Consider the following 24,184-nt stretch of genomic DNA (forward strand, 5'->3'; position numbering starts at 1 on the left):
CCCCACCCCAAAACCCTTTCAAAAGCATTCACTGTCCAGCAGTCGTCTCTCCTGGTGAGCGTTGACCAGTGAAAAAATGTGATTGCAGAAGTGCTGACACGAACCAAACGCATAGTATTTATCTGTTTATTAAAGAATTCTTTCTTTTTTTTTTTTTTTTCCCCAAAAGAAAAAAAGTTTCCTGTCCGGGTGTAGTGCACACTAGATATGTGCAGCACCACGTTGAAATGTTGGCTCAGGAGCAGGATGGACAGTAGTATATGTTTGCATGGGGTTATCAGCAGAGCTGTTTAATGTGGAAAGGAGCGTTTGTTGATGCAGGAGGTAACTTGTCCTGAGTTGACACGGTTCTCTGTGGTGCTGCACTGCACGCCGTAGGCTATAACCGTTAATTTGAAAGAATGATAGGATTACTTGCATTTGACTTGACTGTCTTGCACAACGGTGTTTAATTCCAATCTCATCTGTCATGATCATTATTTTAAGAGGAATTACTCAGAAGTGAGTGAGAGCAAAACTATGCCCGGAGTTTAACAACTCCTGAATTTCAGTAAGAAGACGTAAAGTTCATAGATAGCTGAAGTTCACTGGGCTCTGTGCCTATCAGATGCTTGTCATTATTAGAAGGCATAGTTCTTGAAGAGGGACATTTTTGGTCACTTTTAGAGTTTTATTCTTAAAAATAGGTTATTTACAGGATATCTAATTTTACAATGAGTGGCAATTGTTTCCTTGTTATTGTAAAGAATTTTGGAGGAAAAATTTCTGAAACAAAGTTTGTATTTCTGAAACGTAAATTTGAAATGTCAAGAAGTGTAATGATATAAAAATAGCCATTTATAGAAGTAGTACAACTTTCCTTTCTTCTTCAGAAACTAATAGTACACATTTCTCATCACAACAAATTTAATTTTTCATCTACTTGTTTTATTATTTCTACTGCATTTGGTCAGTCGTGGCCACGTCAGGTAAAAGCGGGGAACCCACAGAGACGTAGTAAGATTTGCACTTGTGTCTGGAAGCTGAAAAAGAGGTGTGAGGTTTGCTCCTCCTTGTACCTGAGTAGTTGTTGGCTCATGACATTATAGAGGAGACAAGAGTTACTGCTCCATCGTCTTTCTGAGAGATTCTGCTCTGTGACTATTTAATACTGGATCATTTTCTTCAGCCAGCAGTGACTGAGCTTATTTAATACTTTATTTGGTAAACAATGCTCGTCAGACGACAGAGCAGTTTGGGGTTTTGGTTTCCGTGTGAGGTTAGGTGGGCTTTCTCCGCAAGTGCACCCCTGACCCCAGGGGCAAAGGCACCAGGAACTGTAAGGAAATACTGGAGGGCAGTTTGCTAATATTTTGTGTGAATGCGTGTGTGTTTATTCTGGTTAAAGAATGCTGCATGCATGAACTCTTAGAAAAAGGAGGAAAATTCTGTTTTCATTTCTTCTTACATTTACTTGGTGATTTTAAGAGAGAGCGTTACTAAAAAGTAAAAAAGCTTTAAACGTAAAAGCTTTCTGCAGATACAAATAGCAGTAAAACAGACGTCTCAGCAGTCTTGACCTCTACTGTCCATATCACACTGTTGGAAATACTTGTCTGTCTGGAGGTGTTAATTTTTTTTATTTTGTTTTGATTTTTTTAAAGGATTAACTCCTTTTCCTTGAAAAAATCCTTTATTCAGTGTAATTCTTATTTTGTAAATTTTAAATCACCTTACCTCTTAACATTTACATTTATTCCTTACTGAGCTCTTGTATAGTCCATATAGTCCACTCTGCCACGGTTTAAAATGTTGTTCAAAACTTCTGAATTGTTATTGCTTTGTCAGGAAGGAACGCTGTGTTTATGTTTGTATCTGTGGAGTGGATTGCCTTGGCATATAGGAATGTATATACGTAAGGAGAAACTACAGTGGCTTGTGTTTCTGCATGTAAGCTGGTTGCACTGGAGAATGAAAAGAAAGGTCTTCTGGGGTTTTTGCGGTGGAGTGCTGCTACAAGGCAATATTTTTCAAGTTAGCGGGGAAGTGTATATTTTTGGGGGAGGATATTTCCTTTGTTGCTGCAGGTGGGTTAGCTTCTCCCGTGTCACTGATTCTGTCATGCCTTTGCCTGTATGGGAGGATAACTGAATTTAGTACTAATGTTTTTAGAAACAGCGCTCAGTTTGCTCTCAGGTACTTTTGTTGCTATCGGCTGACTTTCTAGTGCAAATCTAGTCTCCTGAAGGATAAGTCCATACGGCCTAATGCAGGACCTACTTGCCTTGGTGTTAGGCCGCTTTTGGTGTCCACTAAGATGTTTTGGGGTGAAAAAAATAATGAATTAAAAAAAACCATCCCCCAGTTTTGAATATTCTAAAGAATATGGGAACTGGCTGATAAATGTCTTGCTGGAGGGCTGCACAAGTGGAAAGGCGTAATGATCATGTCGTTAGGGCAGTGCCTTATTGATAAGAGGAATCTTAACTGTATAACCTCCTGGAAGAGTTGACCGTTTGTGGATGGTCTTGTAGAGCACCTTGGTTTGGAGAAGAAGGTGTATTTGCTTTAGCAGTTGTTTTTACTGTAACTTCTTAGGCTGGGCTTTTGTACCAGAAGCTTTTCATCTTGGGTGTATACCACTGTCTTGTTCACATGTTATACCTAGTAGCAAAGGCTGTCTTCTGTAGCCTGTTTTAGTCATCTGAATTAGGTGTTAATTGGGTGTTTTCAGAATTCTGAGGATGTAACTGGTAGAAATTTTGCAATTAACCATGGGATAACCATGAAAAATTATAGCATTAGAGACAGGAATGTGGTGCTGAATTCTTCTGGCTTTAAGAGCTGGACATTTGGCCTCCTGGAAACAGAGGCCAGACAGAGGTTTCACCGATTCCCTTTCCCTTTCATTTTTTGGTCCGTTGCTTTCAGAGAATTATTTCAGATCAGCTAGGTGTAAGAATGTGCGAATAACATCAGCTCTGTCTTTCAGGCAACACCCCTTGCCTGCTCAGTGTTAGACACTTTTTTAGCAGCACTTTTTCCGATGAATCTTTTCACTGAATGTATTTTTTTGCCACTGGAAAAATAAGCACAAGCGTTAAACCAAACTTTAGTGTAAAGGTAGCAATACTGAATGTTCTAGCATAGCGTTCTTAGTAATTTTGAAGCTGTAAAGTTGTTAAAATAGGATGCAAACACTATGCAATATCCTGCAGGAGGTAGCAGACACGTGACTTCATTGTAGTTGACTGAATCAGTTCGTTCTCATGCTAATGCATTAGCATGAACACAGTCTGGAGAGGATAATGCTAAGAATGATGTATAAAATTCTCAAACCTACAGTAGAAATACGTAGAAAAACCTGTTTTTACATAGTTGTTGAACAGAAAAGGGTATAGCAAGCAATACATGATTCTGTTAAGAATAATGACAGTGCCTTTTTAGTGAAATAAATTCAGAAATAGCGAGCGGGTGGCTAATTCTGTCTTCACCTGTCCTTCATATTTTCTGTTGTTGTGGCTTTTGACACAATTCTAGGTTACAAACGAGAAATCAGTAGCCCTTTGGTACTATGTCTGCAGTCTTAAAGACTTATTTTTTTGAACAGGTAGTTTCCACTTCTGGATTAAATACCTCTTAAAATTTTTGTAGAATTAAACTAAACACATCTTTTATGAGGCTATTTTTTTCCCTCTCCTTTCCAAGATCAAGCTCAGTGCAAATTCCTCTATCACCACCCACTTTGGCCTCCAGTATTTCTTATTTAACAGGTAAAATAAAAATTCTATACAAATTATCTTCTTTAGGTAGAAGAAAGGAAAGAACTGTTGTTATAAATATGAAATAATAACATGTAGCAGCAGCAGAATTCTGGTGTTGGAAAACCCCAGTATCCACATGTGAAAACTTTGGGGTGAGTCTAAGAAGCAGTAGTAGATTTCTTCAAGTTCAAAAGCATTCTTGTTTGGCTACCATATAATAATGAAAAATAAAATCTAGAGGGACAAGGTTACACAATGTCACGTGATTTACAATTTTCTGGGTTTTTTTTTAAGACTCCGTTTCAGTTTTTTATGGTGCATACTGTACATATCTATATTAAGAATGAATTTATTTTTTCAACTTTATTGTAATAAAAAATTGAAATTTTTTTTTTCTGGTTCTGCGTTAAAGATATGGTTCAAACTAAAACAGTGTAAGCAGACATCATTTGTGTTCCTTAAGAAGCCATAAATTGTGGACTGTCTGGGAGTCCCTTTTTTTTTTTTTTCTTTTTTTGAATGCATGTGTACAGAGCATGTATATACTGCAGTCTGGCGCAATTAAAAGTGTATTGTCTGATATAGGAAAAGGCAACATAATTTTGAAAGGTATCTCACTTAAGAGTATGTCCTTTTCACAGAGTTTTAGACAGTAAGTTTGTGAAATCTCAGTGAAATGCACGTTTCAGTTTTTTTTTTTTTAAATTTAGAAAAAAGCAACATACAATAATAAATGTCCTCTTTTAGTGCTGAAATATTGACTATTTTTATTGACTATGCCAAAAAATATACAAGCAGCCCTTAAAATATTAGCAATCTGTAAGTTCCCAGGTGTAGTGTCAGTTCTTCTTAATTTCAAAAAGAAAAAATCTCAGTTCTTGTGTAAGGCTGTCTAAGGAGCTGTTCTTAAACCTAAAATATTCTGATCCTCTAATAGAAATTAGGGATCAATATGTTAAGAACACTACTCAGCATAGGGGACTTCTTTTAAGGCTTTATATGCAATTATTTGCTCTCGTGATTGTAGCATAATAGGAAAGATTTTGTATTATAATAAAATTAATCCTCTTACCTGAGTAGTTTTACCTGTATGAGTAATCATTGCACTCACTTCCTAACAAATCTTGTAAAAATATTTCAGAATGTGTGTTCTTCCTTGCAAGATGTAAGTGTTCAGAGCTGATTTCTGTTCTCTGTTAGTCCCAGAATATGTCAGCAGAGCAGGCTTTAGAGATCTTTTTCTTTATGCATGTTCTTTTTTTTTTTTTTAAGATATGTTTTTCGTGTAGCAGGATTAGTGAATTATGAATACACTCACTGACATGGTGAAAGAAAAACATCAGTTATCATCTGTGACTGTAATTTTTAATTTGTTTGAACAAATGACTGGATGCCAGAAAGACGAAACATTGTACAGCTATCAATTTTTGCTACAAATAACCTGCATGTTAGTCTTTTGTGAAAATTCGATACATCTGCATGTTACTCTTTTCACTATATATATTTCTTTCTGACTGCTGTGGCATAGAAATGTATGAAATCATCATAACTTTTTCTTAGATGACATTCTGATCCTGTCGTTAAAGGTAGTATCTTTTTAGCACGCTATGCGTTAAAAGAGAAATATTTCAAATAATCGCTTATGAATGAGAAGTCAGTCTTACATGTTACAAAGCATTCTTTTCTTGCCACCCAAGGGAAGGTGCCCTAAAGAACTTCAGCTGATTATAAAAAAGCTAAGTTTGCTTTTAATATACTCATATGCTGTATATCGATGGCTTTGGTTTTGTGTCTTTTCACAATTGTGTGTTACTGCTATCCTTGGACTCTGAACAGCAGCAGCGCTTCACAGAATGAAAAAATAATTTCTGGAGTTTTGTTACCAGAGACTGTTAGAAAACATGGTGAGAAATGTGGCTTAAAGAAAAGACTGAAGAGAAGGAAGTGTAGCTGGACTTTGCATTGTATAGTATATTTACCTATTTAAGCTTTTTGTTTAGTGTTCATTTTAGGCAAACCCATACTTCTGAAACTAAGAAACTGAAGGGTTTCCTGGATACTAATAAAATTAACACTTTCAAGCTTAGGAAGCACTTCTTTTTTACAAATGTCTTCAAAATATTTTTATATTTCTGCAGGACTTTATATAAAAAAAAAAAAATATATATATATATATAAGAGAAGGTTTGTATGAAGAAGTTATCTCTGTTAATAGTCCAGTTTATGAAGTTGTGGAGAGAAAAAAAGCGTTTTTGAGAACATAGTCTCCTCAGGTCTAGAAAGAGAAAGCAGTAAATTTTGAGGTAAATATAGTTCAAGAGTAATTCCTCCGAAATTAATTTCGCTAATCGATTAGACAATTTCGAGAAGAGATAACAAGCCTGAAATGCTAAAATTACATTAATTTTGACAGTTCAAACTGACCAAGGTAACCCAAATATCCAGAAACTTCTATACCACCTGGTTTGCCAAAAAATTCATTTGTGTATGTGCTTTTTCTGTTGATGAAATTCCGTTGACCTTGACTGGGACTTTCCACTGTGATGGACATCTGTGTACGGCTGCCGTTGCAAAAGGAGACCTTTGAGTGCTGGAGGGAGTGCAGAGGATGGGTTCATTTGCTCTTTTGGATAATCCTTTGTCGTCGTACCAGTGACAAACTGAAGCTGATTTTATGCCCAGCAACTTGTTCTAGATAGTCTTGAGTATCAGAATTTAGGAATATATGCATTGACAACTAATGTTGCAGTGCAGTGTAAATATGTAAATACAGTGCAGCTGCTGTTTTCTAATCTTTTATCTTGCTAAAAATATGTTCAGTCATGGCTCTTTGCTGTGGCAGATTAGATTGGTAAGGCACTGATCTCTTCAGCAAAATGTACTAGATGAATGGAGATAAACACAAAATAAAAACAGTGAAATCGTTGCAGTAGAGAATAGTAAAAATGTTTCAGCTAAGTTTTGGGGTTTATAATTTATTAATTCTGAGAAACGTATTGCTGGTGCTCTTGGAACTGCTTAAATAAACGTAGGTTTTACAGGAAATGTCTAGCCGAGGTTACTAGTTTGCTGGAGGACGCTTCGATGTATATAGGGGTTCCAAATATTTGACGTGGACTTGTTAGTGAGGCACTCGTTGACATGCAGATAGTAAAGGAGGGTATCTAAAGCACACAGTTGCTGTTCTCTATCTTTCTACTGAGAAAACGGTGCTAGGTGCTCTACAGCAAGTGTAGCAAGGTCAATTCTGAAGAAGTAAATGTGTATAATATTGCACTGAAATCAAGTAAGCTGTTTAACGTGATTAAAAGCTGGTTGACATGATCCCTGTAATAACTGGATAATAGTATTATCTGCTAATAGTATTATTCTGACACCAGAATGACTGAGAACATTGATCCTTCCCCTTGAAGTAGAAAAGCCTTCAGGCTTTACATCAGGCTTGAACCACTATCATACCTTTTTCTATGAATGCCAAAGAACTTCTTTCCATCCCAAATTAAACTTGCAAAAAGGTTGATTTATGGATTTGTCCTGATCTCTGGCGTGTCCTCTTTGCCATTCATTCCAAGAAGGCCACTAATGGCCATCGCACATCCTGTGCTCCTCTGCAGAGCACCCAGAGAGTAGGCACGTAATAGCAGGGCTGACTCCCTCTTCTCAAGTACATTCGCTTTAAACCTCTGATAATTGCTTACCCAATTCCCAGTGGGATAGGTCCTATTTATGTTATCTTGCATTTTTTCTTGGTTTGAAGTATATGTGTAAATCTTTGGATGGCCTTTAAAAACTGTGGCTATAAAGGGAGCTTAAGGAGCAATCTGAGTTTAAATTCTGTGAAGCTGTTCTTAAGCTTTCTGGATTTCACGCTGAAAACCCTCTGTCGAGATTCGATGGCTTTCTTAGTCCTCGGCAGATTTTTTTTGAAGGCTGTTTGCAGAATCATATCAGTTTAGAAGTAGAGCATAGATGCTTCTTGTCCTTCCTTCTTGCCAGACTCGCCCATAAAGTTCACACATTTCTTGGCTAAGCTGCAGACGTGGAGCATAAATCCTGAGTCTTTATATCAGGGTAATTAAGGAAATTTAATGAGTTGTTCAAAGCATTGGTTAGTTTGGGGAACAAAAATTATAGCTATTGTGTGGTTTTGTTTGTTAATAGACTTCTCTGTTTTGTATTTATAACTAAAATGGACAGATGTGATGAGGATGAGGACCAATTAATGCTTAAGTTGTTAACTCACTGCCAGTATAGTCTCCATGAAATTTCCCAAAGTGGTGAGTGGAGAAACTTGTTTTCTTTCGCAATACATGTTTCTGGCAGGACTAAGACTGTATCTGTCCTCCAAAACCAAATTGTTTTAGATATAGCTGAGAAGACTTAATTGATACTAGTTACGTTCCATGAGTAAATAAATGTAGAGATTAATTCATCTCCTGACTCCTCTAGAGTTGGCTTTCTCACACGAATGGTTGACTGTGGTAGGTCTTAGAATATTTCAACATCTGCTGCACAGTGGAATTACAGATTACTTTGTCATTTTTTGTTGTTTTTATCCTTTTTGTATGGAAGTCCGTAGACTCCTCTTCCAGCACAGAATATCCGTGACATTCTTTGGAAAAAATGCACCTTGGTTGTAGCAATATTGGTGCTTGTTGTAATGGCTGTCTGACCTGGATACTTTCAGGAAAATACACTTACGCTAAATTTTTAAAATAGAAAAGGAAATGTTAGACAAAGCTAGTAGAGTAGTTCCATTTCTTAGAAAAACGTGTGTAACACCAGTTGCAAGTTGCTGTGAAGCCCTCTTTCATTTTTAGTTCACAATCTTTGCACTAGAAAAATGTTGTAAGAGCAAACAAATGGGTGATAGTAAAATGCAAGGGCCTCTGTGGTAATTTAAAGACGTTGCTATTTTAAGGGTAACTGGTGATATTAGGCATGCTGTGATTTGGCATCTAAATATGCATCATCATTTTTCTTAATTATTTACTGATAATCCTTAATTGTAATATAATGAAGTCGTATGTAACTTCTTAAAGAGAGACACTAAATATTGATTTATGCATCCCTATATATTTTTGTTGGTAATGGTTTCATGAGTTTATGTATGAGGAAAGTAAAAAGTTTAGGTAACAACTAACTTGTCCATCATTCTGGACAAAGTCTTTGTAGCTTGGATGCATCTTTTGCTAAAATTAAAATATATATTACTGTGAAAATACTTCAGAAGGGTATTTAATTTTATTATTTATTTTAAGCATAAACTTGAATACTTGCGTAGAAATGGTTTAAATAAGTGGTGAAAAGTTGGTAAGGTAAACAGGAAACTCAAATGGGAAATGCTTTGCGCTATTGAACTTGATTATCCCAGGCTGATTAAGCAATGTGTTCTTTTTCTTTCCTCTCGTTGCAGCCTGTGCTTTCCGTTACAATGGGCTCTCCTTTGTCTACCTCATCTACCTCCTGCTCATTCCTCTGTTTTCAGAACCCACAAAAACAACGATGCAAGGTAAGATGTTCGTTGCTTCATTCTTCAGAATGTGTGGTGGGCACAGTAAATGCCGAAGCTTTTGTGTAGTAGAAGGTGAGGTCCTGAGCATTTTCCCCTCATTAAGTCACCTAACTTGTAATCCATACTGAGATTCATTGCACTATATGCTGCCTTTGGTGCTGAAGGGCTTCCAGCCATGATGCCATTCTTGCCCCAAGGTGCAGCAGGGCTGTCTGATAGTGGTAACGGGGGAACCTTTTGATGTCATTATTTCTCCTGGAATACTGATGTGGTCTGGGTGAAAAATGAGCTTTCAGAACGCACCCCTGCCTCCCTCCCTGCCCAAAGCCATCCTATCATAGACTGTGCCCCAGATCTGGATTTGTAATTACTTTTGAGAATTAAATTTTGTCTCAGATTTTTCATCCAACTGTATTGTAGGCACTTACTTAATCATCACTGTCATCCCAACTTTATACAACTGCCTTAGGAAAAATGACTAAAAAAGCTTACTGCTAGAGATGACGAATAACTATCTACATCAGGCATTCAAGCATCTATGTATCCCATACCAATCCAACTTTTACAATTTAAAATATGAAAACAATTATGCAGACCTATAAAGATGGAAACCATTTCAGAAGTATTACAGTCTTGGTGTATGTAAGGGGCCTGTTGTCTGTGTAAAGGAGTGGGTCCTTGAAAGTCAGCAGAAATGGCTGTATAACAATATCAAAACTTTAAGGGTTTGTGATCTGTTGGTGGAATTTGCAGTGAGGATGCAATCACAGATTATCTGAGGTGTGTTTTGTCACCTAATAGTGGCCTGTTGGATGAGATGGCCAATGTCTGCATTTCCAAGCACTAATGGTGCTTGAATCATTCTTCTTCCTGCTTACCTGATTCTCCTTCAGACCAGTATAAAAAAATATCACACAATGCTAAAGTCAAATGGACTCATCTCTCATCTTTTCTGATGGCAACAGTGTGAAGAGTATCCTTTAGAAAGTAAGCTGGTACCATGACACTACTAACAAAAAGGAGGCATTTAAAGAGGTCCTGAAGTTATACTGCCTTATCTGCTGCTGACTTTGGCATAATTCTTCTCCTGACAAATCCATTGTCAAAGCTGATGGGAATTCAGGCCATTTTAATCAACGTAGTTCCCTAAATAAAAGCATTGGAAAATCTAGACGCTGAGTATAGTGACACCTGAGATTACATGGCCTCTATGAAGTTCTTATCCAAAGATTTTGACACTTTTGTGGTTTCCCAGGCAATCTTAATCTTGACTTTGTTCTGCCAGGGTAGTTTCATAGCAATTTGGATTTACTTCTCAATTTACATATTTTCCTATTTCCTTAGAAGAGCTTGTAGATATTTCAGGTTCTTCTTCAATCCCAAGTCTGATGTCTAAACAGTGGTTAACAGAAACTGGTACTCTTTCTTACCTGAAGGACTCGCTGTGATTTGGCTGAGCAACAGGTTGACACCAAACATGTAGTTTTCAGTGCGTTAGCTGTAGAATGACATAATGTCAAAAGGTTTGTAGACAGGTCTCCTTCTAAATATCCATTTCTGTGTCCTGCCTATAGTTATGGCCATTGGTGCATCCCCTGAGAAAAGAAATGTATTAAACTTTTCTTGAATTCTCCGAGAAGAGTTTGTGGAGAGTCTAAGGTTCTGATTTAGGGTGACCTCTCAGGCTGTCATCCTTTTTTGTCTTTACTGAGAAGATGAAGAGAGGAGGCAGGACTTTCAAAATCGTCTGGTGAACTCTTCATTACTGCATGCCACATAGTGACAGTACCAAGCAGTTTCTACAAGTCGACGTACAACTTTTGTTGTAGCAGTTTTTACTGGTGTTTTCCATTAACCATTAGTTTGAGGAGGGAAGGAGACAAAACTAAAGAAAACCCTCTTGTTTCATCTGTTTGTGCATGAGGTTTCTGTTGATGTAGATTTTCACCCAGTCTGTGTATAAGGCAAGCTGTATAAAGAGGAGAACTTTCTACTCCTGGTTCTAGCAGGGAGAAGCAAGGCAGAGTTACAGTTGTGTTGTGGAAAGCGTATCCTGACCTGTCCTAATTATGACGACTCACTGTTTTGCTTTTATTTTAGCTAGGATAGATGCCGATCCATTTTTAGAATCTTTGAAGGGCTTACCAAAACGGTATCTTGCCGCACTGCATTTCACAGGCTAGGTTCATTTAGTATAGAACCTGCACTGAATTAATCCACTTTGCATTCTTTTTTCATTTTGCTTTATAATTATTTGGTGTGATTATAGTAGTATCAAGTGACAGAGATACCCATGGTGCTACTACACAATCTTGACACCTAAGCTAAAGGAAAAGAAGCACAAAGGATGGTGCAAAGTTAGTGTTATTGCAAAATGTCATTAATAAATACGATATGAGTTATAAACAGGTCAAAGTCAGGTTTCCAAAAATTGCTTAGAGTGGGACAGATTTGAATTATACCAAACTTGGGGTCTTTGTGAATGCAATCAAAGTAACTTGACAGAGTTATAAAACATGGCAAGGAATTGGGTGAGAATTAGGGTGATTTTGAGCTCTGGGCTTTTAGCTATAGTTTCAAATCTCTCATCCCTTGGTGAAGAAGCCATCTTCACAAAGTATTACAGTACAGAAGTGGAAAAGATCTGATTAGCATTTGTATTTCATGCCTTAATTCCTACATTTATATCGTGTCTCTCCAGGCTCTTCTACTTCCCCTCACCATTTTTCACCCAGTTTCTGTCAGTCTAAGACACTAACACACTGTCTTTTGGTGGGGATCCATGCCAATTGCGTGGGCTTAGTTTACGTTGACCGTGTAAGGATCCAGTGAAGCCAGCAAAAACAGAGCTGAACAATAAATATAGTAAGCGTAAAAGGTAGGAAATCCCACTCTAGGTAAGGCTGTCAGTCATTTTTGTAGGGGAGAATTAAAAGGACAGTGTGAGAATGAAACATCAATAAATGCCCAGGTGTGAGTTAAAGATGCTCTTAAAAGTGCTGGAGGTGGCAGCAGAGAGGGAAGCACTCATTGGGAATTTGGGTGCAGCGTCCCAGATACACAATTACCCTGGTTGTTTTCCTGTGTTTTACTTTTGCTGCCCCTTCTGTGCCAGGAAAAGTGATTGACAGGATAAACAGAGCCATTTTCTAGATGTCGAGAGCGGCAGTGGAGAGACATCCTAATTCTCTCCTTTTAGCGTCTAAAAACGTCTGTTTGATTAAGACTAATTCCTGTGTGATTAGCTAGACACTTAAATCATCTAATTTGCATCACTGATGGCAGCAATCGTTCTTCAGAGGAAAATGCTTTCTTACAACTTTGGGTAGTTTCCCCATATCGTGTGTCGTATTGCATTACGCTTCTCCTGAATTTCATATTATCATGTGTTCATGAGAATTAATTTCTTATAGAAATTAAATATTTCTGAGTGTAACCACTTTGGCTTACTGTTCCTGTCACCTTTTTAAATTGTGTGTATGTGCGTAGGTGTATCTTTCTGGAAAGTGTTGAGGGATATTTATTCTTTGTGTCCAGGCAATGGAAAAAAGAAAAGGGGGAAATCTACAAGTATTTAAGCTAAAACCAGCCAAACCACCAGTAAATCAGAGTCAAAAGTTAAATAAAACAAACTTTATTAAAAAAACAAACAAACAAACAAACAACAAAACCCACTATGTGGCTATATATTTTACTTGTCTTTTATTTACTTTCATTTCTGTCACTTAAATAACATTTTTGAGTCTTATCTTCTATTTCTGTTTTATTCGAGTCATCATTTTTTCCCGAAATCTTCCTTCCTTTGATTCTTTGATTTACTTTTTATTCTTTTGAGTTTTCTGGTCTCCTTCCACTAAGCTTTTCTTTCGTCATCTCCTCCTGGCTCACTCAGGTCCCCGGTCACAATCTCTGACCGACATTCTTATTTCTTGCACTTCCATCTATTTTCCCAGTTTATCACCTTGCGCTTTCTAGTTACGGAACTTCTGCAACTTCTCTCCACCAAATGTATTTCCCCGGTTTATCTCCTTGCACTTTCCAGTTACTGAACTTGGGCAACTTTTCTCCACCAAGCTTAAGGGTTTTCCAGCCTATAGAATTAGAAATTAGTCTGGAATGGACCACGTCAGCCTAGATTAATTTTAATTTCGACAGAAACATAAAAGGGTAGAAACACTGTGGGGAAAAAATATTATACTTGCTGAAATACTTCAGATGGTGTTTAAAGTTTAATAAGTAAATTATTTTCTTTTTTTTTTCCTCCCCTTATATATTTAATCTTCTTTTAAAACGTACTTAAGATAAAGTAATATTAATCCTTAATCATGGAAATAAGGCACAGTCTCCAGTCTCTGCATATGTTCAGTAGATTTGTTTTAAGATACGACCTGCCATGTGAAAATACCAACCTCTTCTAAAGTATAGGACACATCTTCTTCAGTTAGAGCTGAAATGCTGAGTTATTTAAGATTTAGCTGAATGTATTGTTGGAAAATTACTTCTTTGTCCGTGAAGCTGTCCGAATAAGGGAAAATATATCCATGCGCATCTATGTGCAGCTGAAAAAAGTATTTGGTAACTCTTGTTCATCTCTGTCTAATATTCATAATCCTCGAAATCGGGGATTACGAGGCTGATTAAGCAGCAAAATATGCTACTCTGCATGAAACAACTGTGGGAAAAAAAATTCATTGCAAATAGCGTTTCTTGTCTACAGGAGTAATTTAAAACCCGACTAGAGAAATTTTTCAAGGATTGCTGATGGGAACTGCTTTTGAGGCAGATACCTCTTCTTTGCACGTGTTGTAAAGGTGTGTGAGTTTGGCAGTGATTTTCTATATGAATTTTCTTTAAATCAGCAACTGATTGGTTACCTAGTTCTCTGGAGACGACAAATAGGCAGTAAAGTGTGCAATAGCCTAGTTTCTAACGTCTTTGATGGGGAGATTGTTATATTAGTGATATTTTTTCTGTGTGTCTAATGTCTATTGTAATTATGTCCTTGTCCTTAATAAATGCTTGTACATGCTGTTGTTATAGAAATAATAAAGCATGACTACATGTATTTGCCCTGTCCTGGGCCAGTGGTTCATTTAGCGTTACTAAATAACTTTTTTATGTGACTTTTTTTTTGGTAACAGACATGAGTTTGCATTTAGTTAGTTTTGTTAACTTTCCTTTATTTCATTTCATAATGTCTGATTAATAAAACTCTGTAGCCAGTCACCACGTAAATAAAAAACCCCCGAGGCGGGGCGAATCACTTAATTTCACATATGGACTAGATTTTGCTGGCTCTGCTTATGTTAGTGGCCAAAAGAATGGGATTGCTTCTGAATTAAGATACTGCTCAGCATCACAAAACTTGAGTCTCTTCTGTTTTGAAAAAATGAACTTACACAGCACTCAGATCAGTAAAAATGGTGTTTTAAAAATGCGTAGATTGATAAACTGATGAACAATATCCAAATCATAATAATTGTTAATGGAGCATTATTTTGAGTACGGCTGAAATCATGGTAAAGAAATGCAACAGTGGAGTTTGTTTTGCAGATATGAGAGGGCTTGTGATTTGGAATAATCTGCACAGAACTGCAAGATGCAGAAGGGTTGCAGTGACAAATTTGGATCCCCAAATATATCTGAAGAGGGTTCAAGGGGAGTATTGATCCAAATGAATATGGCAAAAATTTGTATACAAACATTATTTTGATTTCCCTATGTGAACAACGCTCCTGTGTATCAATTCTATAATGCATCTGTTTTATTAGCAATCTTTTTATGCTCAGGTGTACTAGTTTTCTGGAATTTCATTAGACATCTGACTTCAGACATCTAATTTAAATGTTCAAGTTATGAGTTGGGTAAACCTATATATTTACTGCATAGAAGTAGTCTCCTCATGATGCTGCTCAAGAGTTGATCATTTAAACTTCCACTGAGTCCAGAAATCTTAAATTAGTTGCATAATTTTAGACTTCATCTACATTGCATGGTATTGAGACTTCTGAACAAAATAAGGAGCTTAAGTGAATATTGTAATGTGATTCTCATGAAATAGAAAAAAGATTGTTAACCTCTTAATTGTAAATTCTTGCACTGAAAACTTCATGGCTGAGTGGTTTGGAGTAAAAAAAAAAAATTTAAAAAAAAAGTACTTTCTGTATTACTAGATGTTCTGCTCTGAAAGAGCTTCAGTTTTAGTTTTTCAAGATTTTTCTGAACATTCCTTGCAAATGAATGGCTGCCCAAAGTGTATATGCAGAAATCGCTTGAAAAAAACTTTAAAAAACCCCGAACAAGCCAAATCACTGATTTCAAGATATAAGTTTAAAAAAACATTTAACAAAATTCGTCTCCCCCTTCATGTCCTACTGATGGCAAATGTCATACTAAAAGCTGTAATACAAGACTATCCACAAAGAATGACACACTTAAAGACTATAGCATCCTAATGGATTCACTAACAGATACATTGGAGTAGTCTTTGATGTCTATTACTATGGAATGGTGATGTTTGCAATCTTACATATCTTTCTCTGTATCAAAAATGTGAAAAAGAGCCTTAAACTTTTTTGTCTCTTCCTTTTAAGCCAGTTCTAACAATTTTCACAGCAGCATTATTAATAGGATTTGATGGAAAACACAAACCACGTAACTAACTTGGGTGCTTTTAAGCGTTCTGGTTTTCTTACATTATATGCATAAAGAATGAGTTTGTAGGTTGGAAATACAGACTTTGATTTTTGGAAAGACTTGCTCACACGGTTTCTGTTGCCTGGTTTGAACAGGAATTCAGTCGGAGGTGCATCTTAAGCTTACAAGTCTGTTACTGCTGCAGGCTAAGGAAATGTTTTTAGTTCAAGCAGTTGGAGTTCATGACTGTTTTTTACTTGCATCTCATAACAATTATATCACCTACTATTAGTATATTATTTTGGCGGCATTGTAGTTGGACTACTCCAAATAGGGGGTAACAGCCCACCTCGTTTCACCATCTGAAAGTGCAGCCAAAATAAGAGGTACTCATTTTGTGCATCTGCGGTGTACGACTGAAATCCTGTTCAGCCCTGCCAGGATGGGTAAAAGCTGTACCTGTGCTGTGGTTTGGGCTGGGCTGGACACCAAAATGAATGACAGATGCTCTCTTTAACCTCTCTCCTCTTCAGAGAAGGGGGAGCATCTCCCTTCAGAGGAGAGGAGAGAAAATGAGAGAGGCTTATGAGTTGAAAAGAAACTAAACTACTTTCATGAAATATTAACAATAAAATAATAAAAAGAAAAGATAATAATAAGAAAATAATTAAATATATACAATATATACAGAACCCGTATCGAGCTCCCAGGGTAACGGTCACGTCACTGGCAGGCACTGGGAAAGTCCCAGACTGGACTCAGTGACGAATGGGAACTGGATTCCAGGTCTGGATTCAGGACCGCATGGATTGGGATCAAAGGCAGATGAACAGACAGAGTCCTCCTCAGACGCCATCCATTGAAGAGAGAGCTTGACCCCTTTGATCCTTCAGCTTTTATACTGAGCATGATGCAGACGGGATGGAGTACCCCGTTGGTCAGGTTTGGGTCACCTGTCCTGTCTGCTCCCCACAGGTGTGCCCCTCTACGCTCTTCCTCTTCCAGTCATCCAACTGGGGACATAACGAAGTGAGCTGACCTTGCTTGTTATGGGAATAAGTCCAAGCAAGGGCGTCTCTATGTACCATTCTTTGATATTCCCTATGAACATCAGGTCGTATCACTCTGGAAGCAGACACCATCTAAAGAATATGCCATTAATTTCAGAAAGTGCAGTTAGTTAGAAGAGGCTTAGCTGAAAAGTAAAATCACTGAAAAGAAAAACGATTCTGTTTTTTTACCTCAAACCAGAACATTCCACCCCTTATTCCATACCACTTGTGTCCCGCTCAGATCACTACTGTTTTTGTTTCTTCAAATATATACACAACGTATTTACTGGATTTTTAGTAGTATTGACGAATTGTATGTTGCACTCCCTTTCTTCAGAACAGTTTTCTGTCATGTCTGCCAGAATGAGCATTGACAGGCCATAGACCTAGTTATGTTCTAATCTCACTATAAATTAAAATGTGTGAATTGGCTACATTTGGAAGGGATATCTTTTAGAACATGTTTAAAACATAAAATGTATTTCAATGAAAAATATTCATGGTTTGGGGTGGTACAACTTGAGTTTTGACCTTTTTTTCTTTAGACTTACTATATGTTTATATGCTTTTGAGAAAGGTTTCATCCAGGTTTTATGGTTTTACCTGTGTAACCACAAAGGTGATTTATTCCTTTTTTTTGAAAATGATTTATTACCTGTTATCCTTAAGTGCTCAATGGAAAGTACTCCCGGCAATAATAGAGATGCTGATTACAGCAGTTGGGAGAACTCTTTAAGATGTCTTTGGAACTACTGAGTTTCTTTGTACAAGCCCAAAGCATTAGTATGAAGATTTATTTATAACTCGGAAAATGCTTTTCAGCAATTAAAAATGGGATTTCTGCTGGATTGGGCATGTGTTTTCCTATGGAGGCTTGCCAGGCTGCTACATAAACATCCTTTGGCTCGAAATACTCCATCTCGGCTAGGTTTCTCCACTTACATTATAAGTATTCTTTTGGGAGTGAACAATGGAGCATGTTATTTATATTCAGTGGGCCAGATCCTGAAGTACTTATTCATGGAAGTTTTAGTAATGGATGAGTGAAAACGAAGAAATACCTTTACATTAACCAATTTCAGAAATCCTCTTGCATCTTACAAGCCTGCAAACATTTCTGTTAATGATACTGTGTTATTCTCAAAACATTTTCTTATGAAATGAATTAAAAACCTCTCCAACTAAGTGAAAATGAACTTACAAGAAGCATTACACTGACAGTGTTGGGTACAGAAATCCTGTATCTGTCTTACGTTGTTGTGTATGATAAATAATACGTGTGCCTTTATCACTGCCTTGTAATGCTGTTCCCAAACGGGATATTCCATTCAGAGAAAACAAGAGTCCAGTTCCTGGGCTGTTTTACATTTTGGCTTCCACAGAAGAAATTGTAAGCATGGATTCCTGTGAAGGAGTTGATTAGGTGGTGTCACTCAATTTTCATTATCATTTTTTATGTGAGCGCTGTGAATGTTTTCGGACCTGGGTGTGGCAGAAACTCAGCAGCATGTTGATCGAAGCCAACCGAAGTTGGGGCAATGAATGCAGGGGCCAGGAGGAGGCGGTAACTAGAAATGTATTGTAACTTGCCATTAAATAATTGATACGGGCTTTTTTGTATGGTTATCAATGACCGCGGGTCTTTGGAAAGATTCAAATGAAAAGAAAGGGTAGTGCTTTTGGTACAGAGGGCAAGAATTCTTCAGAGGGCTTTGAAATGCTGTGCTTGCAGTAAGACTGGTGTGATTTTTTTTTTTTTTTGGGGGGGGTGGTGATGCTGGTGGAAATACTAATTTAAATGGAAAAAGCCATTTTAAAGGAGATTGCCGCTATCACAAGTTTAAATTCAGAAAACTGTTTTCACTGTAAAACTGAGCACGCTTATAGCTGCATTAGTTTTTCTATTATTTAACTTATGTTAAAGCAATAATTTTCATTAGATATTGAATAACTTTTGTTTTAGGAAAAAAACCAAAACAGTTTAGGTTGATCTGGAAGTTATTTCTTTAGTTATTTTAATGTTTCAAGTCAATTCCAAGCCTATCCCCTTCCCTGGTGATAGCTTCAGACTGAATATGTCATTAATTAACAATGTTTAATTTAACTCTAGCAGTGAATAAAGACGTAGAGCCAAAACAAAGCTCCCTTTTCACTCCAAGGTATAGGTAAATGCAAATTTATTTCCTGGAACAGTAATTCAGAGGCACGGATAAGACCTCTCAGAAATTTTTGTTCTTGGCAGTAATTCTGAAAAACATTCTTTCTTTTTTTTTTTTTTTTTCCTAATTCATTAAGTTACATGTAGCACCTAAATAATATCAATTTTACTTTTTACAGCTTGTGAAGGTTACTTTTCTAGCCTGTCCTTTGTGTTAAAATAATTGAAAATTAGTCAATTTTCTTCTTTCCAGGAAGTATGTGCAAAATAAAACTTTTATATTGTTGTATCTGGAAGTTGAAAGTGAAGAAATGGGAATCTAATCTAGAATCAATATTGTAAATTAAGAGAGTTTGCTATAAGCTAGCAGTCCTCCCACCTAACACTACTAAAGCCTAAGGAGAAATTTCTGCTATGAGTTAGGGCGAGACAAGGGCAGAAAGTGTGCTTTTAGGCCCAGCTGTAAAGTTGAGCGCTGACGAGAATGCTGTCCTGAATGTGCAGACTTTCTCAAATTCTGGATCTGAGGTAGGCTTAATGTGAAGGCGAAAGGATTTTAAACTCAGAATGACCTTGTGGCACGTTTAAAATTGAATTAAATAATGAAATTATGAAAATGAATTTTACAAAAGAATGCACGAACAGCAACATCACAGACCGTAGAATATGACTGTATATGTGTCATACAGTTCTGCAATCCTAATACTGCTTTGTCAGCCCACAGAATTTGATGGAAAAAGGATGGTACTGAGTATGCCAGGAATGCCAAACTTCAAGAACTTGTTTTCTCCTCTTTGTCCTGCAGCATGACTTTCTCTGAGTTAAATTGTGTTGGTTTTTTTAGTGTGTTGTATATGTAAATGATTGAAAAGTCTCACAGTTCTTTCTGTGTTGGTTTTGATAAGCAGGGGTGTGTCCTTTTTTTTTTTTTGCTCATTGGCATAATTTGATGTGGATTATTTGCGTACATCTCGGCGAGGATCCACGTTTGAAGTACAGCTCTGAACGCAGAGGCGTTTTGGTGGCAAAGACTTGTAATGGAAGTTGATTTGTGGTTGTAAATGTTATAGCTTATTTTTTCGGGCAATATTTTGGAAGCAGGCTCAGGTTTTAGATATTGACCAAGGAGGCAGTTTCCTTGAGCCCCCTTCTGCTGTCCGCTGTAGCTGTGACAGCGCTTCAGCCGGGCTGGCTTCTTAGGAATGTGGTAGTGTGAGATGCAGCACTCACCTCCCTGCTGCTGCACTCGGTCGGAGGCTCCATCCCAGTGATGCCCCTTTCTCATGCCCTGTCCACCCCATAGCAGGCATGAACCAACCCTTTGGGTAGCAAAAGTTCCATTGTGCCAATTCTGCTGAGATGTCTTGATCGAGCTCTGTCAAAAGCTGTACGATGCAGAGATCAAACGGAAATAAAAATGATTACAGTGGTATAGCTTCTTAGCTCTGTAAATCAGTAAGCAGACTGTAGAGAGACAGGAGGAATACTGTTGAATCTACATCTACAGTAGAATCATTTGGAAGTCAAAATTACATTGCAGGAAGAAGGTAAGAGGGTGATAAGATCTGACTGGATTCAGATAGTACTAGAGGAGAAAATCAACACGGAATTGTTACGGGATGCTCTAAATTAGAGGATGAATGATTCAAATTACCATACAGCCAGATCTTCCCTAATGCAAACAACTTCTTAAAAAGCTATTGACTTGTGAACAATCAGTGATATTTTAAAATTGGTTTTGGAGGGACTAAGGACGTCAGAGAGAGTTGGTCATCACTATTCTTATGATCCAAAGCTAATAAAAAAACCAGTCTTTAAAGTTTTGTTAACCTCAAGTGCGAAGTATGTTTAGGGAAACTCGATAGTGACGGAAGAGCTCAAGCATTTGAATGTGGTGACATGTTCTAGCTAAAAATGCAGCAACCTTTCTAGAACTCCCATCTTAAGCACTGGTGGCTTTTAGGGGTGAACTCCAGACCTAACTTGCTGACCAGCCACTCCCACAAAGAACATTAAGAATAAACAGAGAGTTTGCAAGGAATGAGCAAAAGGGGAATAATCTGTAAGGAAACCATCTTAGAGGTCAAGAAGTGTTTGGATGAAATAGAATTTGCCAGAAGTCAAGCTGAGTTAAACTCTGCAAAGGGAACTGACACAAGGAATAAAAATGTGTTCAGCCATATGAATACAAAATAATGAAAAGCGTGGCTGGTAATACAATAGGGATGAAGTAGGAAATAAATATTGTCTAGGCATGGCCAAAACTTTAAATAGGAGTGTGCTTCAGTTTTGAATAAGGGCAGTAGTGTTAAACACAGAGGCAAAGGCAAAAGCGGCTGCTGGGAAGGAGGTTGGAAAAAGGAGAACTACTGTAAGTGAGGGAGAAGGAAGACCCAAGGACTTTAAATGCTTAAGTTTTAAAGGCTGAAAAATCTTCCTCCTGAAAGCGAGTGTGATACCCTAGATTGAAGAATGAAAATATTAGCTCAAATCCTGAAAAAAAGGGGGAAATGATCTTGCATATGAACTCCTGTGAACTCGTATTTTCCAAATTTTGGAATACATTTGGAAGAGAAGAAAAAATAAATATCTTGAAGCAACTGGAAAAAAAGAGGTGAAACGAAAATGGCTTTTCTAAAACTGGGTTTTGCTAATCAACCGAAACAATGTTTTGATAAGGTGACTAAGTGCCAAGAAGGACTATGTGGTGACTGAAGCAAAGAAAGATGTAAATGTACAAGAGATGTTAATGTACAAGAGTGAGAAAGAAATAGCACATCTCATATCTTGAAGTAACTTTTCTACATTTTCATTCTGCAAGGGGAAATTGTTGTTCTAGATTTGGATTGGGAGATGCTCGAGAAGGCCAAAGGCTTTTGGGGTTAAACGAAGGTGCTGGCACACCATCCAGAGACTGTGTATACATGGTGGGCCATAGATTAGGAGTTTCCTAGGTGCCAGCTTCTAATAAGAACAGCGAGCATAAGGACCCATCTCATTTTGAAGTGGAATATGATCCTTTTATGAGCCAGAATATATCCTTTGGTCACCTGTGATAGTGGGAAGTAGAATTGGTGACCCAGCTGGTGCCTCTAAACCCACATTACCCAAATCATTTGGTCAGTGTCTCCAGCAAACCTGTGTATAAACAGTAACAGTCAGATGGTTTGCAGAGGTTTCTTGTCTATGTTTTGAGTTGTCTGGGGAGAGTTAGTGGTTTATGTTACGTTAGTCCCAATTAACAATTGCAGACTTGAAACTTTCTGGTGATTTGGTTAAGATGATGGAAATTTTTGGAAGACTTTGGAGCATTACTGTGGTCATCAGTACTGTGTTCAAGAGTTCAAAAGTCAGAAGAACTCTGAGTTCATTTATGTTAGAGGAGGGGCTGTCCTAGAGGATTATGTTTAGGTTTGGAAAATAGAAGAGTAGGAAGAATATAAAACACATTTTTGGCCTCCTTATTCTCATTTCTAATGCCATTGTATGTTAACAACTGTGTTTCATTATGTTGTCATAAAGGAAGAGGAGAAAAAGCCAGTAAACTATTAGGTATGTGTTTTTATTATTATGACCAACCTGTAGGTGAGAGGAATTTCAATAAAAGCACTGTGTAGTTTTTCAAAGGCAGTGCAGATGTTCCCATTTGCTCGGCTGCTGTTGCTGTAGCCTTGTTTGAAGGCAGTCACACCTTCAAGGCATGTTGTGAATCTACCATACAGTACTTCAGTCACCTAAATGATATCTGAAGAAGCAGTAAGAAGCGAGCCCTGGACTGTATTAGCCCGCAAGGCGGGTGATGGCATTAGCACCACTTCCCTTTGCAGTGCCCTTGACACCAGCTTTTTGCTACATATTACTCTCTGGTAATACCAGAAATTTGTCCACTGAGGCAAACATAATTTCTTTAAAATTCATACATAATTTATTTTTCTTCTGTGTTTTCGCTTCTCATCCTACCTCATTTTATTTCAAATAGGTTCTGATCAGCAAGAGAGGGACCTACTGCATCCCTCAAATTGAGTGTTGAGCATGGATATTTTTTTTTTTTCCATTCTATATTTCTCCTTCACACACGAAAGAGCGTGTACGTCTTTGGACTGGAGAATATTATGACAGAAAATAATATTGGCTCTAGAGCACAGTAGTTGGTAGATGTCAAGACCTCTCTCATCAGACTTCAGAACTGAGCCTGTCTTCTTGTGGATGATCCTGTGTCTATAATGGATTTGAATCCAGAGGCTGAATCCCCAGGGAATTGGAAAGCCTCAGGTGGAGATCTCGATTGGTGTTACTTTTTGTAGATCAGCACTGTACTTTCATGTCATAGTGATCCTCAAAGAGAATTTCCACTGTATGAGTACTGTGGCCTTGTCTTTTTCTTTTCTTCTCTTGAAGTGGTCTGCCTTCCCTTCTCCTTGTTAGTTGTGTGTTTTAACATATTTTTTTTTTTCTTGATCACCTAGTGCAGTGCTTTGTGCTCCCACTGCTTTGTTCCTTTCATGAGCTACCCTCAAATGATCCCTTGGTGCTCAGTGGATGAACAAGAAGCCAGGAGGGCATGATGCATAGATGCTATTTATTAACTGCTTTTTTACGAAGCTTTTGAGAGTAAAAGGAGAACTAGATAGCAAATTCTTGAATGTTTACTGATTGTATTTCTGACTGTTCTGAGAAATCATTTAGTACTGCAGTGATACAGGCCCTGGCATCATCAACTCTATCTAGACAAATATCTGTGCAGGTTGTATAGATCCCCAATCAGTCTGAGGACCTGTCTGGCCTTCATGGGCAAAGAGTGAGTGCTGGATTTGGACCTTCTGCCGGGAAACAGGAATACAGAGCTGATCTTGGTTCTTAGCGTCTGGCTCCTCTAGGGCACCTTACTGTATCTGCAGCTTCTGACCTGAAGGTGGTTCTCTTAATTTCTTTGGTTTCTGAAGTACTAACTGCAGGTTGCTATCAGAGGTGCAGTTGACAAGGAATGTTTTCAAGCCATTGGGAACATGGAGGTAGAAGAGGAGTGTCCCCTCCTCCTGCTATCACTATTGTCTGAAACGTAGGCAAGCTGCCTGGAGTT

The 24,184-nt window shown here is 37.6% G+C and overlaps 1 protein-coding gene across 2 annotated transcripts in view; it reads left to right on the forward strand.

The window, feature by feature from the left end:
* PIEZO2 (piezo type mechanosensitive ion channel component 2) overlaps positions 1-24,184 on the forward strand; it is a 320,283-nt gene that overhangs the window by 50,173 nt on the left and 245,926 nt on the right. For both annotated transcript variants that reach the window (XM_063326530.1, XM_063326531.1), the window contains exon 2: positions 9,160-9,255. In XM_063326530.1, the coding sequence (XP_063182600.1) occupies positions 9,160-9,255 (96 nt within the window). The remainder of the gene's footprint in view (positions 1-9,159; positions 9,256-24,184) is intronic.

The sequence above is a fragment of the Chroicocephalus ridibundus genome, chromosome 2 (genome assembly GCF_963924245.1).
Source record: "Chroicocephalus ridibundus chromosome 2, bChrRid1.1, whole genome shotgun sequence".
Lineage (NCBI taxonomy): Eukaryota > Metazoa > Chordata > Aves > Charadriiformes > Laridae > Chroicocephalus > Chroicocephalus ridibundus.